This window comes from Acanthopagrus latus, chromosome 21 (genome assembly GCF_904848185.1).
Source record: "Acanthopagrus latus isolate v.2019 chromosome 21, fAcaLat1.1, whole genome shotgun sequence".
Classification (NCBI taxonomy): Eukaryota; Metazoa; Chordata; class Actinopteri; order Spariformes; family Sparidae; genus Acanthopagrus; species Acanthopagrus latus.
In genome coordinates, this window is record NC_051059.1 from 25,432,563 (window position 1) to 25,447,392 (window position 14,830).

Here is a 14,830-nt window from a genome sequence, read left to right on the forward strand (position 1 = left end):
GTACTTCTACTTGTGCACAGACGTTCAGTACTTTACCCATCACTGTGTAAAAGATACTAATGTGCAACTCCTCAGCAGTCAGTTCTGATGCAAAATGTCAGAATAATTGTACTATTTATTCGCTAAACATTGATATAATAAATGTTTTAGTCTCTGTCACAGGATGCACATAGCAGTGAATAAAAGAACAGCTGCTGACACAGATCCAGGCTGACGTTGCTCCCTGTTTTTCAGTCTGAAAGCTAAGCTGAGTGAATCAACCCGAGCGCTGTATTTCAGCGTTATCTGCCTGACCCGCGGCGCAGTGATCCGCTCAGATCAGCCACAGCCACAGCGATCCGACCGACGATGGGTTAACAAATCGACTCTCTGGATTCGGCTGCGACATGTGAGTTTTCCCGTCGTTAACAGCAGTGAGGTCTGCTGGACGCCGGTGTCAGTCTGTGTTAGAGTCAAGACGTCTTCAGATGACACACACACACACACACACACACACACACACACACACACAAGCCTGGCGGACGTATCCAGGATAACATCACCACTCACTGTCGCTGTCACTCATCAAACAGTCTGGACGCTCCCTCAGAGCTGCCTGACAGCAGATTAGTATCTCGTGGCAGGACAAACGACGCTCGCTGTGGGAAAAGACGTTCCCATCGGTCACTGGTGCAGCCTCGACTCAAAACTAACAGAAACATTTACGCCGTGCACTCGAGATCCGCTTGACTCCATCGGAATAATTGGCCAATTTTGAGTTCCTATTTTTTTCAGCTGCAGACACGTAAATCTGCAGAGACACGGGATGTATTAATGCTGCCGTCACACAGCGGCATTACATAAGTGCACATAAAACCAGCAAGAACACAAACATCATGAATCAGCGAAGGATAGATTAGTCATTAAACGTTCCCTGCCATCCATTAAGATTCAGCGCGCGTCATCACACACTCACAGAAAAACACCAACATCCGAGCAGGAAACACAGTCGCTGTGAGAAAAACAGCAGCGACGTTAAAGTGTTGTGGGCAGATAAACACAATCTTTATCCTTCGTATTTGAAGTGCGTGGTTTCACTCCGTCCATTTCGCTTTTCTCATGTTTGGTTTGCTTCTGATGGAGCGACAGGAAGCACCAAACATCCAACCATGAACACTTCAGCTTCATCACAAGTCAGCAAAAGTTCAACTACACAAGTATTACCAGGTGAATTTAATGCCAAAACGTTTGTGGTGGTCAAACGTCACGTGATGCACCGAGGCCCACAAAGACTTTCTCATAAGCTTCCATTGTGAAAGAAGCTGCTGTTAAACAGTGGATTAATCCAATGACTCGTTTCACTGTCATTTGATAAAATATGGAAAGTCTGGAAGAGCATTTTATCTCTATTCAAGTTAGCTCAGAGATAAACCGGCTGAGGTCGCTGTTCAGTCAGTTGCTGTTCGAAGAAACGTGGCTGGAGACTCAAGTTAGCAAAAAGATTCGATAAAGATAAGAGACTCGGAACGTTTCTCCCTTCGTGGAGAGAAACATATCCATGGGTGGAAAAAACGATGAAACAATACGAGCTACGTACGTCATAGACAATTCCCAGGGAAAGCTGACAAAAACTGTTACAGAAAACAGGATTTAGATACCAAAACGACATCGCTTCCCTGAAACAACTGATTACCACAACACATCTCACGTTACAAGCTAACTTACAAGCAAACAACGATAGCATCGACAGCTTGGCAAGCTTAACGTAACATTGGTTGCGGTGGTGTTAGCAGTTTAATATATATATGAATGTTTAGCTGATGTAGCTCTGAGGTGTAGCGTGTGAATGATGTAGGCTTCACATGTTGCTTTCCTGATCACGGCAGGAAATTAATGAAATTGGGACACCGGAGATTGAATGTTTGTTGTCAGGTGACAGCCGATGAGATTGATCAGTCAGCTTTCTCCTCATTCGCTGAGCTGTCGGGGTTTCAGAAGCCCCGCCTCCTCCCTCATGCCCGACTCCTGCTGCTGGGATCGCCGCCAAGCTCGAAGTTTCCTCGTGTCGAGTGACTCGGACTAAACATAAATGCTTTGCATAGGGATGAAAGAGTTTTCTGTGCTTTCTGCTGCGCTGTCATGGTCCAGCGCTCGCAGCTGCTGATCTGATCTCAGGTCAGCACAACAAGCAGAAGACCAACCTGTGGCCTTTTCAAAGCAGCATTATGTAACAGCGAGAGAATCATGTCGATGGTTCGGTGTCTTGTCTCGGATCACAGCGTTACACACACGTTTACTTCAATGTGCAAGTTTTTAACACGTGACACTGTTATGATGTAATTATGTTACATTACATCTGACAAATTGTTACAGACCTGGGACCAGTTTCTACATAAATCAGCTGACTGAACCTAAAAATGTCTACGACCGTGTGGAAACTTTTGAAACCAGAACGAGTTGATTGGCCAGATAATAGTTTGGTAGGAGAAAATATTGGATACTGAGCTGGTTTTTCCATCTAGTGTTCAGAACGCCAGACAAAACAAGCAGCTGCAACTAGAAAATGAAGCTTTTAATATTAAAATAACGTCTCTTTCCTGGTTGTATTTCTAGTTTAAGATGTTTTGACGGTGCTCGATTAATCTCCTCATCAGATTTTGTAACCTGGATTAGGGCGACGACTCAAACGACGATGTGATCCGATTACTTATGAGGCTTTTCTATCAGTATCAGATCAGAGTATTTGTTTGGGTCAGAGGTTTGTTTGACTTTGATTTGTTCTTTAATCAGGCAGCGCTTTATATATATGAACTTAATCTGATTTGTATTTCCATTACAACAGTTATTAAAAGTTAAGATGCAGCAGCAGGATGGTTTTAACCTGCAGGATTGGAAGAGAAAAAAAAAACACTGTTAACGTTTCCTAATAATTTCAGGTCAGAAGTCAGCAGCAGAATTTACTGGAACACTTCCAGGCATGTTGATAAATCAGGCAGGATTCAATAAGATAAAGTAAAAACAGCCCCTCCCACCTCCCGCCGTCAGCATCTCCTGCCAATCTGATCTGTATTTAGATAAACGTGTCCCGGGTTGGAAAACTCACCACGGCTGATGCTTTTTCTGCAGCATTTAGATTTTCTGGGCTTCTCTCGCCTGAATGTAATTTAAAAAAAACTGATTCTGTAATCTCTCCAAATACATCTGAAATGGGTCCAATCCCAAGACAAAGGTCACGTGTATCCGTTATATTCCAGGACGCACATTCAGCTCGCTGCTCATGAATTAAACAAAAAGAAAGAAAGGAAGATAGAAAAACTGTTGGAGCGAGGGAAACTTTCAGGGGGCTTGGAATGTGAATGTGAAAACAGAGCACATAAATCTGAACTAAACAGAGGAGGAAATAACTTGGTTGCTTAAGGGACGCTGTTGGGGACACACAGCATTTTTCAGCTGATACCGATAACGATCAATCAATAATTTCCTCAGAATCAGTCTTCCTTTATTGTTCCACAAACAGGGAAATTTATTTGCCACAGCAGCCGAAGGACAGAATATTACAAAAAAAGAGATAACAATAGCAACAATATAATTAAAAAGGTAAAGGAAAAAGAATCTCATTATTTCACATTTTTGTATTTTAAAGTCCCTCACCTGTAGTTTACGCACACCTGAGGCTACGGACGGGCCGGGCCGGGCTCACGTGAGGAAATCAGTACGGTTCCTGAGTTGAAGCGCAGTACACTTTGTCGCCCGAGGCGCGGTCGGATGAGGTTTGCCTCGGCACGGTACGGTTGCTAGTGCACAACGTGGACATGAAGTCGAATCGCGCTGTGTCACGCTGCCTTGCATAATCAAAAAATCCAGGAATGTGAGAGGGCGAGTGGACCAGAACCGACACAAAATGAGCCACAGAAAAGTGAAGTCGCGTTCTGTGCGTGGTGACGTATGTTGGAGAGGTAACAGGCCAGCGGGGGGCTGGACCGGAGGGACAACAGTACTGCAGGACGGTACATAACAACTGGGCTGCATCTTTAAACTCACCTTCATCTGTTTCAGCAAAGAGGAACCCGCCTGCACTGGAGCACAGAATCAGATGTGTTTTCTTTAAACTTGGGCCTGCTCGGTTAATCAGGTCCCAGCTGAGCCCCGAGAGCTGACAACGTCTACTTTGTAGTTGTCTTGACAGCTACAACTTCTCTCCATCAGGAGATCACCGGCCGCCTCCTACAACCTCCTCCTCTCTCTCTCCTCCGCTGTGATCAATTATACAGCCGTGGAGGCGAGAGAGCGCTAGCAAGCTTCGCTAACTAGATAGCAAATTCCAGACTGCACTATCAGGGAGGGGCGGAGTCACGCGGGCACATCGGATCTCGCTCGCTTTGGTTCCCTCACCTGCTGCCTGTCGGTGCATTTGGATCCTCCTCACTTTACTTGTGCCAACAATGACCGACTAAAGTAAAGAACGAGAATACTTCCATCACGGCCAACGAAGGACCACCCGTCTGCAGGCCGATGGCGAACCACACGCTACACGCCGTCACCCTGACAGGGATCCTGGGATTAAATCCTGTTGGCGTTGCTCGTACGTTACGTATGAAAAGACTTCCACGATTTGATTTCAGTATTTTAAAACTTCACAGTGTCTGCCACCTCCCCTGGCAGATCCAGTTTTGGTGCCGATGAGGAATTCTCAATATTCTGCATCCTGTCATGAATAATAAAGATGATTTCCTTCCTGCAGGCGTCCGAACGCAGAGCATCATGCGGAGGCGTGTGGGGAGGAGGGTTGTTCATTGTGTGCGCTGCCTCCATGTTTACTGTGTGTGCATACAAGGAGATGTAAGCAAGCCGATAACATGACCGCGGCTCACAGGTCACTGACATTCACCACCGCATTCTTGGAAATAGACTCTAATTATGCAATTAGTGGCACCGGATCCTGTGCGGCAGTCCTGTGCTTTGTGTGGTCTGCTGATGAGCTGATGGAAAGGCCAAACGGTGGACCTCCCGAATCTGGGAATCAGTGGTGCACAGGCGTGTGTCACATGAGTTTACTCACAGATCGATGTGCAGTAATTACTCCACGAAGCGAAGACGTCCTGCTGTTGCTCCTCTGAGGCCGAAGCAGCATCCAGGCTTCACGTTTGTTCCCTGCAGATTTGCAGATCGTCGATTCGTCACGACAGAAAACTGCACGTGCTTAACACAAAGAGATGAGAAGCATTCAGAGTCGTGTGATTAATATTATGTAGGATTGTGATGAGGTTTACATCTGTGACCCGGGAGCAGGTGTCAGATGTGACAGGATCTCAAATGCTGCAAATGTCTTCCTCAGATATTTCCTGGATGTAACCTGACACTGTGTACGTGTGTGAAGCTGTTGGTATGTTTCACCACAGACCTCCTCTCACAGCGGTCTCTGCTGCGAGTTTGCGCAGAGACGTGATAGTTTGCATGTTACGCGTGGCTGTCCCGTCCATGCTCGCTGCCTTTTACATGGCTGTCCTCTCACAGGTCACCGTGGAGGAGAGAGGAGGTCAGATGGTTCAGGTTCTGTCTTTCTATGACCCGAGACCTGAGGCTGCTCATGGATCCATATTCTCCTTATCAATTAAAAAAAACACCTAGATTTGGTCACTGCAAACATGGCTGGAAGTCACACCAGGTACCCTGAAAAACTCTGTATTATGTAACCACAAATTTGCCAGATATCTTTGAAAATCCCTGAATCCGTAGACACAAACACAGCAGGAGATGGACCGCCTTCTTGTGAAAATCGTGTAGTTTTGATATCTATGAAAATGGCAGAAAATCTCCCCAAGTCTCCATAACAGCATTTGGTTGTGGGGTGCTGTTTAGCTCAGTCGGTAGAGTGTCGCTCCGCCTCGCCTGTTTCCTGTCATGTCTTCAGCTGTGCTGTCAATAAAGCCATCTGAAGGCCAAATGAAAATACTTAATTAAAAACAAAAACATCTGGTTCTCAGCGTTACAGCCTGAAAATGAAGTACATGAATAAATACATAAATACCATGCAGGCTTGCTATAAATATGGATTTTTAAAAAAGTAGAGCCGAAGACTCGCTGCTGTCCGTGACGTCATCCTCTCAGTTCACACCTCTGCACGACATCGTCGCTGTGATTAAATGATTAAAAACCCTCTTTACATTTCTGTAGATGAATGTTGTTGTGGAAAAGGACTGTAAGGACTTCCTGGTGTTATTATTAGTACGTTACTCTCTGTTTAGAGTATAAACAGTGTCAGCAGTCCATCAAAAGTCCCATTTATTTCATTTACTTCACATGAAACGCATAACCAAATTAATGTTGCAGCTTCCTGGAGGCAGCCGAAGAAAAACAAGTGTGTACAGACATGATTTGTAACGTATACGCTCACAAACCTCCTCTGTTGAAGCAGATACCAAAGAACAGGTCATTTGAATGTGATCCGCACCGCGCTCATCGGGGAAAACCGAACCTGGAGAGTGTTGGGATCAGACTCTGACACATGCAAATTGGTCTGCAGCTGAAAACAACACGTGTACTCTGAGCGGCGACGTTTAGTGACATCAGTCTATTTACATACCAGCGGCAGCGAGAAGGGTGATAAGTATGAATACAGCTGCAGGAGAGAGCATCAGTCACTGTGGAGAGAGGAGGTGAACAAGGTGAGTGAGGTCAGGACAACCTCAGCTGTCTTTTACCTTCACAGAGTCTTTCTCCGTCTTACAGAACTGAATATAGATTCATCAGAGCAGTTCAAGCCGCTGGCTGAGCTGTCTGTGGTCGTCTGTGTCCAACATTTAACTGATATCGATGCTTCTGTATTTTCTCCTCCGCAGTCAAGATGCTGTGGCGTCTGTTGTTCATCGCTCTGATCGGTAAGCAGCTCTCTTTAAAATGACTCCTGCACAGAATGAGACTCAGGGCCCGTCCACAAAACTGTGAATCAGGGATTTTAAACTGAAGTCCTTATTTATTGTCTTCCTGTCGACTGCTCTGCACCAAGTGTTGAAGGACTGGATATTGTAATTCTGCTGTATTACCCAGCAAATGATGTCACAGCTGCCAGTAACTTTGACTTCACTGAAATCAAAAACAATCTGAATGGAAACAGAAATTCTTAAACAGTGTTCAACATTTCACAGCAGGAGCACAGTGCATGATGAGCGACAGGTGCCCTGAATCAGCAGGAGGTAGGACTGAATACAGTTTTATTTTTTAAAGTTATTTATTTATTAATTGATCATTTTATTTTTCTGAGCAGTCACGTTACACAAACTGCAAGACATGGATGTAATCTTTGATGCAGATCTTTGCTGTGAGCGTCGCCCGGTCTCTCTCTCGTTGCAGATCGTTCTTGATTCTCTGATTTGCATAAAGTCTTCCCTGCTTTTATTTCCTCACCTGCAGATCACTGCAGCGCTGTAACTTTTTACCAGCATCAGTCAGAGATTTCTCCACCAGCTGCAGCTGCGTCAGAGTGCTGCTGCTTTTTTTTTTTTTTTTTTTTACCAGAAACACCAAGACAGCACTGACTACCTGCTTCATTTCACTGATCACTTTTAAAGCTTTAAAGTGGCAATATGTAGATTTGGGGAAGAAATTCAAACTCAGAACTTTTATATTCACAACACAAATGAGGTAATTATACTAATTTAAGTGAATATAAACAAGCTGTTCTCTGAGATAAAATAAGGTCCCCAGAACTCTGTTTTGTAGCCAGAAAGATGGCAGGGTCCGCCACTTATAAACAAAGTGTGTAAGGTCCGTGTGTTTGTTTGAGTTATCAGGTGGATTACATCATTAACAACTCTCAAATCTAATTCATGAATTCTGAACATGTTTTGAGTTTGGTGTGTTTTTTGTACCTGCTGTTAATTTTTTTTTTTTCTGTGAAACACTTTGTAACCTTGTTTAGAAAAATGCTATATAAATATTTAAGATTATTTAATATTTAATACTCTGTCGTTTAACACGTCACAGGAGGCGCAACAAGAAAACATTTCTTTACTCTGATCGGCTTCATTTCTCTCTTGTCATGTAAAAACATTTGAATGTTGTTTTGTTCTCTTACACAGATCTCATCAACACAACAAACAGCATCACATCCCAGTCATCAGACTTCACACACAATAGTGTTGACTACTCTTCTGGAAGAGCTACTGATGGGAATACGACAGTATGTGCTCACACCAACAAGGAACAGAAACCCTGGTGGAGAATTGACCTGCTGGGTGTCTACAACATTTATTGTGTCAGCATCTACAACGATGCTGGGGACCATACTAATGTAAACGGTGCTCAGATCCACGTCGGAAACTCTCTTGACAACAGCGGCACCAACAACAAAATGTAAAACCTTCATTCAAGATTCAAGATTCAAGATTCAAGATTCAAGAGTTTTTATTATCATTGGACATTCACATGTCAATCAATGAAATTTTCTTTGCATGTTACTTTAAATAGCTTCACATTTTCAAGCTTCTGTTTGTCCAGTATTTTTGTTCTGCGTGTGATGTGTCCATGATCGGCCTCAAGGGTTAGAACTGACTGAAATATACTGAATGTTGCAGAACTGAAACTTGAATATAACGGATGTGGTGAAACCCAACAAAAGGTTCAGGATTATGGGCGGAGCCTGTTTCTGTGTCATGGTGTGTTTGATGTCCAGGCGACTGTGGGACTTTCTACCTTTGTCAGCTTCTTCAGAGCCAGTCAGAGATTTCATCCCACAGAAGCATCACTCTTCATGTCCTGTCTGTTTCTCTCTCTCATACTCTGTTCATCTTTCTCTTTCTCTCAGGTGTGCAAACATCACACCCTTCAAAGTTGGAGAGTGGAATGACTTTACCTGTACTGAACGAGTGTCAGGGCGATACGTCACCGTGTCCTTTCCAGGAACAAAGACTTTGATTCTGTGTGAAGTGAAGATCTACGGGAACAAAACAGGTACAAGAAATGTTCTGATCCGGTCTCCATCAGTGAGTTGATGACGCTCGACTCAAACGTTTCCATTACAGTGAAAATGTTTCCATCTCACCGTTTTTGTCTCTATTTCATCCAGTTTTATCAGTTGAAACTTAAAGGAGCACTGCGTAATTTTTGGAGAAGAAAATTCAAACTCAGAGCTTTAATCTTTACAATATAAATGAGGTGATAATATAATGTTAACTGTATATAAACAAGCTGTTCTCAGAGATAAAATAAGGTCCCCGGAACTATGTTCTGTAGCTAGAAAGGTGGCAGGGTCCGCCACATATAAACAAAGTGTGTTTTCCTTTAATGTCCGTGTGTTTATTTGAGTTTTCAGGTGGATTACATCATTCACAACTCTCAAATCTAATTCATGAATTCTTAACATGTTTTGAGTTTGGTGTGTTTTTTTGTACCTGCTGTTAATTTTTTTTCTGTGAAACACTTTGTAACCTTGTTTAGAAAAATGCTATATGAATATTTATGATTATTTAATATTTAATACTCTGTCGTTTAACACGTCACAGGAGGCGCACCAAGTGAACATTTCTTTACTCTGATCGGTTTCATTTCTCTCTTGTCATGTAAAAACATTTGAATGTTGTTTTGTTCTCTTACACAGATCTCATCAACACAACAAACAGCATCACATCCCAGTCATCAAACTACACAGCAGGTGGTGTTTACTACTCTTCTGGAAGAGCTACTGATGGGAATAAGACAGCATGTGCTCACACCGAAGACAAGCTGGGGGACCACTGGTGGAGAATTGACCTGCTGGGTGTCTACAACATTTCTTTTGTCAGCATCTACAACAAGGATACACACAATACTAACATGACCGGTGCTCAGATCCACGTCGGGAACTCTCGTGAGAACAACGGCACCAACAACAAAATGTAAAACCTTCATGTTACTTTAAATAGCTTCACATTTTCAAGCTTCTGTTCGTCCAGTATTTTTGTTCTGCGTGTGATGTGTCCATGATCGGCCTCAAGGGTTAGAACTGACTGAAATATACTGAATGTTGCAGAACTGAACCTTGAACATAACGGATGTGGTGAAACCCAACAAAAGGTTCAGGATTATGGGCGGAGCCTGTTTCTGTGTCATGGTGTGTTTGATGTCCAGGCGACTGTGGGACTTTCTACTGTTGTCAGCTTCTTCAGAGCCAGTCAGAGATTTCATCCCACAGAAGCATCACTCTTCATGTCCTGTCTGTTTCTCTCTCTCATACTCTGTTCATCTTTCTCTTTCTTTCAGCTGTGCAAACATGACAAACTTCAACAAAGAGCAGTGGAATGACTATCCTTGTCCTGAGGGAGTGTCAGGGCGATACGTCACCGTGTCCTTTCCAGGAACGTGGTTTTTGATTCTGTGTGAAGTGAAGATCTACGGGAACAAAAAAAGTACGAGAAATGTTCTGATCTGGTCTCCATCAGTGAGTTGATGACGCGCGACTCAAACGTTTCCATTACAGTGAACATTTTGACACGAAGGTAAAGAGTCGTTGTTCTTTGGCTGTTTTTCAACAGGGGACGACACAGAGCTCAAGGTTTGATGCAGGAACACAAAGACAGTCTGTAGCCTGTATTTTATTTTCAATCCACGAGGTTCATTTGATTCTGAGGAAACAGGCCAATCGTACTGTGATTTATAGATGTTTTTTACATTTTCACTTACAGTTACACTTTAATCATTTTACAAACTTAACGTCAGAAAACAGTGTTACTAGTTTCAAAACTTTAAAAAAAAAAAAAAAAGAGAGAGAGAAAAATTACTTTGAAAAGACGTTACTCTCTTCACCCTGTAGGGTCTGGGTGGATAATTAAAGACTGATAATTAAAGATGAAAGACTTTTTGGGTGGGTTGTTCCTTTATGAGAATGAAAAAGGTTGTAGCTTGTTTATCACGAGGATGAGGCCGTGATGAGAGCGATGTCTTTGTGTCTGCTACAGTAGAAAACACAGACATGATGGAGTACATGTTCAGATCTGCTGCCAGATGAGAACACAGATTTAAAACCCTTGTTGTGTATGTTTATTATCTATTTGTAGAGTCACCCTTTGAGCTGATCCAGGAGAACAAGACGTGGGAACATGCCCTGCAGCACTGCAGAGACAATAACATGGACCTGGCTACCATCCTCGATGAAGAGGACCAGGTCCTGGCTGAGCTGGAGGCCCAGAGAGCCGACACTCTCTTCTTGTGGCTGGGCCTCCACTACACCTGCATCCTGGAGGTTTGGTTCTGGGTGGCTGATTATCGCTTGGAGTTCAACCGCTGGGCTCCAGGGGGAAAAACAGGAGACTGTGACAGGAGTGCTGTCATGAGCAGAGCTGAGGGCCATCAGTGGTTCAGCAAGTCTGACTACGATGAGTTTAACTTCATCTGTCAGAAGTTTTAGTTTTCTCAGCTCCGCAGATATCAGTGACCCTGCAGTAATCTCAGTAGTTTAACTCCATATTTTAGGACGTGCATGCGCTTTAACTTTGCAAGATGTGTTTGAACTGAATCCATAATACTGTGTTTATTTCATAATCCGTGTGGTGATGATGTGTGTAAACGAGGGACGACGAGGGAACATTTTGTAACATGTCGTTACTTTTAATTCTTTTATCCTGTAAAACATTCGCTTCGACGGTTTGTGTTTTGAACAACATTCTCTATACATGTTGTCTCTCTGAATGTAAACGTGCCTTTTTTTATGTCATTAGTTTTGCTGTGTGCCAATAAAAAGTCTAAATAAAGTAAAAGTTGAGACATTCTTTGAATGATTCCTTCTCTTCATTTGTCTTCAGTGAGTCCATCTGACGCTCCCACTCAGCTGTTAGCAGGTTACAGTTCACTTACCCTGAAAGCATGAAGGCTAACCAGAGCGTTAGCTCGGAAGATACGAGCTCGGAGGTGTAGGATGATGCTCACATCTGTTTTATTTACACAGAAACAAAATCACAATCATGTTGCCTCAGTGAGCTTTTATGATCTGTACATCAAACAACATCTTCTGTCCTCAGACCTTCGACTACATGAACAGAGTTAATTTCTGATTGTCTGACGGTGGTTAGCTTCATCCTGTCAGCCACGCCCACAACCCCCCTCGGCCATGTTCAGGCAGACGCAGGTCTGCAGCTCTCCAACATGGAGGAGAGGCAGGAACATGAGACGAGATCAGGTATTTACTTTTTACACCGTCAGCAGCAGCAGCTGACTGTACGTCACGTCGCAGGAGAAGTTTGCAGAAGGGGCTCAAGAAAAAAACAAAAAAACTGTCTGTGTTTGGCCCCTCCCTCTTGCTCCTGGTGTGTGTGTGTGTGTGTGTGTGTGTGTGTGTGTGTGTGTGTGTGTGTGTGTGTGTGTGTGTGTGTGTGTGTCTCTTCACTCAGTATTTCTGTGTGTGGCCGATGCTCCACCCGCCTGCTGCTGTCAATCATCCTGCACACCTGCAGCTCTCCATCAGTTCACCTGTGTGTCACCTCTCCCCCCTGAAATCATTTAAAAACAGAGACTTTGGGGTTACAGCGTGAACACACGACCCTCACTCAGATGAACCGGACCACTGCCAGTTTTCAACCACAACACCTGATTTGGTCTGAATGAGTGACCCGCCCACGGGGGCTCACCTCAGCCAGGTGACTGATGTAAGAGGGTTTACAGTCGAGCTACCGAACACACAGCAGCTTCACCTCGAGGAGAAGAGAAGATTTGTATATGAAAATGTCATGTATTTTTACACACACAGCTTATTACACATGTAAATAACTTGCTCTATTACTGTAGATGTAAATTAGCAGATCAGTCTATTTCCAGCAGGGAGGGTGATAAGTATGAATACAGCTGCAGGAGAGAGCATCAGTCACTGTGGAGAGAGGAGGTGAACAAGGTGAGTGAGGTCAGGACAACCTCAGCTGTCTTTTACCTTCACAGAGTCTTTCTCCGTCTTACAGAACTGAATATAGATTCATCAGAGCAGTTCAAGCTGCTGGCTGAGCTGTCTGTGGTCGTCTGTGTCCAACATTTAACTGATATCGATGCTTCTGTATTTTCTCCTCCGCAGTCAAGATGCTGTGGCGTCTGTTGTTCATCGCTCTGATCGGTAAGCAGCTCTCTTTAAAATGACTCCTGCACAGAATGAGACTCAGGGCCCGTCCACAAAACTGTGAATCAGGGATTTTAAACTGAAGTCCTTATTTATTGTCTTCCTGTCGACTGCTCTGCACCAAGTGTTGAAGGACTGGATATTGTAATTCTGCTGTATTACCCAGCAAATGATGTCACAGCTGCCAGTAACTTTGACTTCACTGAAATCAAAAACAATCTGAATGGAAACAGAAATTCCTAAACAGTGTTCAACATTTCACAGCAGGAGCACAGTGCATGGTGAGCGACAGGTGCCCTGGATCAGCAGGAGGTAGGACTGAATGCATTTCTGTACACCGATCAGTTTCTTCATGTAGAAAAAGTTTTTGTTTTTTGTAACGTAAAGTTTTGAAATAGATGTGTGCAAGTACATGTAAGCACAAAAGATACCTTATGGCTCTGCTGAAATATGAGCTTAATTCAATAGAAGTATTTTTTTTTCTAAAGAAAAGTAATATAAAAACACATTACAACAGTATTTCAGAGATAAAAATGCAGATGTTTTCACGTATGATTTTGTTTTCATGTGCAGATCTCATCTACACAATAGTCTGGAAATCTTCTACATCAACAGTGAACTCCGATTCTCAAAAACATGTTGATGGACCTGCAGACCCATGCACCACCATCACCCCTCACACTCCAAGTAACGCCGCCTGGTGGACAGCTCAGCTGCCGGCTGTCTACCAGATTTCCTGTGTCAGCATCTTCAGCATAGACCAGATTGGTACCATCATGACCGGTGCTCATGTTCAAATTCTTGTGGGGTCCTACAACAGCAGCATCAACAGCAAAATGTAAGAGCTTCATGTTAGTGTAAATAGCTTTACTTCACATTTTCAGGCTTTAGCATGTCCAGTTTATGTTTTGAGAACAGTTCTTCATGTGATGTCTCGATGATCGTTTAAATCTTCAGTTCAGTTCTCAATGACACCGACCATTTCACAGCTCCAGTAACGATAGATTTACAACTGAGTGAAAGGCGAATGACACAGAACGAAACCTTAAATATATTTGATGTGGAATGTCCAGGTGACTGTGGGACTTTCTACTGTTGTCAGCTTCTTCAGAGCCAGTCAGAGATTTCATCCCACAGAAGCATCACTCTTCATGTCCTGTCTGTTTCTCTCTCTCATACTGTGTCTTTCTCTCAGCTGTGCAAACATCACAAACTTCATCGGAGGGCAGTGGAATGACTTCAGATGTGCTGAAAAAGTTTCAGGGCGCTACATCACCGTGTTCTCTCCAGGAACAAGGCCTTTGATTCTGTGTGAAATGAAGATCTACAGGAAGAAAAAAGGTACGAGAAATGTTCTGATCCGGTCTCCATCAGTGAGTTCATGATGGTCGACTCAGACATTTTCATTACAGTGAACATGTTTTCATCTCAGCCTCTTCGTCTCTATTTCATCCTGCGTTTTATGGTTTGAAACTTAAAGGAGCACTGCGTAATTTTTGGAGAAGAAAATTCAAACTCAGACCCTTGATATCGACAATATAAATGAAGTAATAACACAAATTGAAGTGAATATAATCAAGCTGTTCTCAGTGGAAAATAAGGTCCCCAGAACTCTGTTTTGTATCTAGAAAGGTGGCAGGGTCCGCCACTTATAAACAAAGTGTGTTGTCCTTTAACGTCAGTTTGTTTACTTGAGTTTTCAGGCGGATTACATCATTAACAACTTTGAATTCTTCTCTTCCAGTCCTCTTTCATAGAAAGGCATTAATGGATTCTTAA

The 14,830-nt window shown here is 43.3% G+C and overlaps 2 protein-coding genes across 2 annotated transcripts in view; both read left to right on the forward strand.

Moving 5' to 3' along the window:
- Nucleotides 1–5,624: 5,624 nt before the first annotated feature.
- The window catches only part of LOC119011485, a 31,313-nt gene continuing 22,107 nt past the window's right edge, over nucleotides 5,625–14,830 (forward strand). The window contains exons 1-5 of the mRNA XM_037084645.1: nucleotides 5,625–6,644; nucleotides 6,819–6,857; nucleotides 7,125–7,172; nucleotides 8,058–8,331; nucleotides 8,783–8,928. Coding sequence (XP_036940540.1) covers nucleotides 6,824–6,857; nucleotides 7,125–7,172; nucleotides 8,058–8,331; nucleotides 8,783–8,928 — 502 coding nt within the window. The 5' untranslated portion in view covers nucleotides 5,625–6,644; nucleotides 6,819–6,823. The remainder of the gene's footprint in view (nucleotides 6,645–6,818; nucleotides 6,858–7,124; nucleotides 7,173–8,057; nucleotides 8,332–8,782; nucleotides 8,929–14,830) is intronic.
- On the forward strand, nucleotides 9,858–11,720 carry LOC119011486 (snaclec stejaggregin-B subunit beta-1-like). The gene is made up of 3 exons (XM_037084646.1): nucleotides 9,858–10,066; nucleotides 10,216–10,361; nucleotides 11,010–11,720. Exons 2-3 carry the CDS (start codon nucleotides 10,226–10,228, stop codon nucleotides 11,357–11,359), a joined length of 486 nt encoding a protein of 161 aa, XP_036940541.1. The 5' UTR covers nucleotides 9,858–10,066; nucleotides 10,216–10,225; the 3' UTR covers nucleotides 11,360–11,720.